The sequence below is a fragment of the Limulus polyphemus genome, unplaced genomic scaffold (assembly GCF_000517525.1).
Source record: "Limulus polyphemus unplaced genomic scaffold, Limulus_polyphemus-2.1.2 Scaffold3187, whole genome shotgun sequence".
NCBI classification, from domain to species: domain Eukaryota; kingdom Metazoa; phylum Arthropoda; class Merostomata; order Xiphosura; family Limulidae; genus Limulus; species Limulus polyphemus.
Window position 1 is genome coordinate 48,462 of NW_013668797.1, and position 4,679 is coordinate 53,140.

The window sequence follows — 4,679 nt, forward strand, 5'->3', positions numbered from 1 at the left end:
TGTGTGTGCGAGTCATTCTACCATCTCCTTTCTATAAGCTCGTGTGTGTGTGCGAGTCATTCTACCATCTCCTTTCTATAAGCTCGTGTGTGTGTGCGAGTCATTCTACCATCTCCTTTCTATAAGCTCGTGTGTGTGTGTGTCATTCTACCATCTCCTTTCTATAACCTCGTGTGTGTGCGTGTCATTCTACCATCTCCTTTCTATAACCTCGTGTGTGCGAGTGATTCTACCATCTCCTTTCTATAAGCTCTTCTATATTTTTCACTTGCCTTCCTTTAGTTTCCACTTTCTGCTGCCTGTCCTCTAGAGAAGATGGTTTTCACAAATATACCCATCTCTCCCTTGGGCGAGTCCTTCCCTCCAACTATACTAAAACCAAGACTTTTACAGCCAGGACCCTTTTCAAAAGCTATGCTGTAAATGGATAGCTGGGAAGACTTTGGTCTTCTTGGTAGAGTGCAAAAGTTATTGGAAGGACCCTATAAAAGATGCATTATGAAACACAACTGTAAAATTGACATTACACTGTTAGTATTAACTTCTAATCAAAGCATGAGCCACCTAATTAATAGAATATTTATATGATAATGACTATAGCTAATTACATGTACTTTTCTAATGACTAGCTAATTGTATGTACTTTTCTTATGTTCTTGCTTATAAACATTAAAATTAGTTGGTTCATAGGTTGCTGCTACCAATATTTTTGGCCAGTTTAGGAAATTTAGGTTAGTCTTGTATATATGTATATATATATGTTTTTTTTTTTTAAAAGTAACATAGCTTGTAAAACTTAACATGCTACAATCACGACTTTCTCATGTATAGAAGATAAATCACTTTTATAAGTACATGTTAGCCGAAGTTATTAGCAGGGTAATTATCATTGCTGTTTAACTATCCCGTTCCAAAACTGTTACTTATGGAGATCAGAATGTATTGTTTCCCGAGTTGGGCATTCATACTGTTAATGCTACTTTCGGTCATAAGCTCAAGATCTGGCTAGCTTGGAAGACTTGGGTTATTCCTAAGTCCATATACTAAACAGTCTGTGTAATAAAAGTATAACGATATACATTAAACCCTCTACCTAGTAAAGGTAAGATTAAAAAAGCAACAAAAATATGTGTCGCAGGCTCACTCACTCTATATTCTCCTGTGTTCTGTGATGACGGATAGGAACCTCTGTTGGTCAGTTGGCACTCGGAACTGGAAGAACTTTCCAATTTCCAGCTGAATTTCTCATCCAGTTCGTGACTTGACTGTTTAGAAGTAACGATGGGTTTTGTCTCTGAAAGGTTAACCTCTTCGTGTGGCTCTTTGTATATCTGAAGTTGTAATATTTTCGTAATACATCATCATCTTCAGAACAAATTATTTTATATAACTAGAAGTAGAATTTTTGTTTATTTAAAGGTGGATATTCAAGATTTCTAAGTTATGGATTGTTCAAAACTACCCAGTTTTTACCACATTTTAGATTTTCACTTACTTCAACATGTGGTATTATAACATAAGATTATTTTTTGTTTGTTTAGCCCAAAGCTGCACAATGAGCTATCTATCAGATTTCTAACGTTAAGTTCCTAGACTTACCACTTAGTAATATAATATTAGCTTATCTTATTTGAATACTAGAATAGGTATGGTGATTTTATAGAATATTGTATTTCCAAGTAGAGTTTAACTTACCTTTCTCGCTACCAATAGTTTAACTGTGGTATTAAGTGTTCGAAGGAGATTCTGGGCTTCCTCTAACTCCAACCCCTGAAGCTGCTTCCCGTTAATCGTCAATAATTCATCTCCTTCTTGTAACTCACCATTCCTTAAACACGTAATAAATTATTGTTAAATTTCTGACGAGTACTCAAGGAAAACGCGTCATAAATTATTGTTACATTTCTGACGAGTACTCAAGGAAAACACCCAATGTTATGGTGACAATTGTCTACAGGTCTGGCATTACCTGATGGTTAGGGCACTGGACTCTCAATATGCTCGACTTTTCAGCTGTGGGGGCGTTATAATGTTACGATCGATCCCGTTTTCAAAGAGTTACTCAAGGGTTAACGGTAGGTTCAAAGTTAAGTACGGCTAGAGCAAATAGCCCTCGCATAATTCCACAAACAAAAGATCAATCGGAAAGAGGGCAAACCTGGCCAAGCCACTCATTTTCGAGATTGTATGCGTTTATATTGGATAATGTCAAATTTCATCTTCGAAGACTCGGAAAATCCTTCTCTTATCCAGAATGATCAACAACCCGGATCATTTCTGTAGTTTTAAGAGGAGTCTCAACCTTAATGTGCCCATATAATTTGATAAAGTTATAAAAAATGCTTCAAAGTCATACAGAACCTGGATCCGGGCTAAATTTGGGGAGGACTGTCCCATACTAATTTCCCATCTTGTGTAAAATTTTGGTATACATCAATCTATTAGTTTTCGAGATACGCGCGTGGAAACATAGACAGACAAACACACACTGATCCGATTGCAGTGTCCTCGCCCCAGGGAAAAAATTGGCTGGTGGAATTTAAAACAGTTAAAATGGTTAGTAATTTCAACTACCTATCATGATAAGCATTATTTAAAGCACGTGAAAATGTCTGTTACATTTTTGTGTACTGTTATCATAAAATTTAAAATGCAATGTTAGATGTTTCTAGAAATGATCTTTACAAATCTGCATTTTGAATTTCACAATATTTGTAGCTTGATCTAAACATTTCGGAAAACCCTGTGGCGCCGTCTGTCGAGTAGTTGGAGTGATAGTTTTTATTTCTCCAAACAAAAAACAGAACATATTATAGCTGATTATAAATTTTGGGTTTCTGTGTAAACTAACATGTTTCATACTATGGTAAAATAATTTCGTCAATTATCTTTAACATAATCTGTAATAACAAGCTAAATTGAACTGGACAGACAAAATAAACATGGTTTAATATTGACATTTTGTTTGTTTGTGTTTTTAGTGTACAGCTTACGCAGTGTGTTATCTGAATTTTAGCGTTATAAGGCTTCACGAGTTAATAACAAGTACAGAACATGTCGCTTAAGTGGATATTTATACAGTAGAAAGCAAATAAATAAATAAAAACTACGTCACTAAACAGTCAGTTCGTTCCTCTCGGACTTTCCATACCTTCCATTTAGGTTAGTCGAGAAGTTAAAGAATACAATCAACAAACTTAAGACTAGAAATTGAAATAAAACTGAAGTTGCACGCGATAAGGAGTATAAGGTTTTATACGACAAATGTGTTTTCCCGAAAGGGGGCAGAAGGACACCTGGAGGGGTCACTTGTTTTAACCATTCGCACCACAATACAGTAATGTGTTGTCTGTCAATAAGTCGGTAGACACTGAAATGACGTCACATATGGGACACTTAATGTTGCAATTTGTACTGTTGTGACGTCAGTAAACCGTGCGCATGCTATGAATCACGAGAAGAATTATTCACTCTGTAGGCTACAACACAGCATGACATATGAACTTCAAAAGCAAGAAATAAAAGTATTTGTTACTATTGTTACCAATTTGTTACTATTAATATGGATGCATCATATTTAATGCGTTTTGATAAATTTCTTTTACGTTGCTTAATGTATACGTACTAAGTAAACATAAAGAGGTGTAATTAAGCTATCTGTTAATTTATCCTAGTCCAAAGATTAAATCCAACTCATTGTGAAATAGAGAAATTTCGTGGTTTAATTTCATAGTTCACTTGCATGATTAGTATCACGTACGCCAGTGATGCCGCCATATTGCTAGGCCTAAACACGTGACTTCGGTCAGGGACGCAACCATATCACTAAGCCTAAGCAGGTGATATCCGTTTAAGTGAAAAGTATTATCTTATGCAAAAGCTATAATATTAAAATCACATTTTATCATGTGTTTATTGTGATGTTCCATTTTAACGTAATAATTTTATCTTAATGACCAGTAACAGATTGGTGGTTTAACAAAGAGTCTGTCCATTCACTCAATATCTGAACAAACAGATTAGATGAGTCTTGGTTTATAAAGTATGTTGTGTCCATATGAGCAGCAGATCACTTCAGTTTGCAAAACTAACAAAACGACATAACGATTTAGGATTATAATCAACTGTCGAGGTTCTGTATTGCCGTTCATAACTAATCCTCTACTGTCAGCCACAAGTATAATGTCAGTTCAGTAAGAAAATCTAATTTATATCTCTCTGTCACGTACATGCATACGAATTTGATTTAGTTTCTGCACTTTTAATCTTGTCTACAAGTTTATCGTGGACATCAAATATCGTTTACAACCCAACTGACCAAACAATCAATACATTTTAATCTTTACAAGTAGAAATGTCAAACAATCAATACATTTTAATCTTTACAAGTAGAAATGTAAGAACAGTATATTTAATTAGCTGTACTGGTTGCCTTTGTGTCGCCCTGAGTAAACAACTTGCCATTTATTTTATTAACCTTCCTTCAGTAAGCCACACCATGTCATTTAGTTTATTAATCTTCCTTCAGTAGGCCGTACCATGTCATTTAGTTTATTAATCTTCCTTCAGTAGGCCGTACCATGTCATTTAGTTTATTAATCTTTCTTCAGTAAGCCACACCATGTCATTTAGTTTATTAATCTTCCTTCAGTAGGCCGTACCATGTCATTTAGTTTATA

At 35.1% G+C, this 4,679-nt stretch overlaps 1 protein-coding gene across 3 annotated transcripts in view; it reads right to left on the reverse strand.

Moving 5' to 3' along the window:
- LOC106468843 overlaps positions 1-4,679 on the reverse strand; it is a 31,089-nt gene that overhangs the window by 9,592 nt on the left and 16,818 nt on the right. For all 3 annotated transcript variants that reach the window (XM_022397201.1, XM_013929285.2, XM_022397202.1), the window contains 3 exons: positions 1,696-1,828; positions 1,149-1,331; positions 273-482 (listed from right to left, as the gene is read on the reverse strand). In XM_022397201.1, the coding sequence (XP_022252909.1) occupies positions 279-482; positions 1,149-1,331; positions 1,696-1,828 (520 nt within the window). In that variant the 3' untranslated portion in view covers positions 273-278. The remainder of the gene's footprint in view (positions 1-272; positions 483-1,148; positions 1,332-1,695; positions 1,829-4,679) is intronic.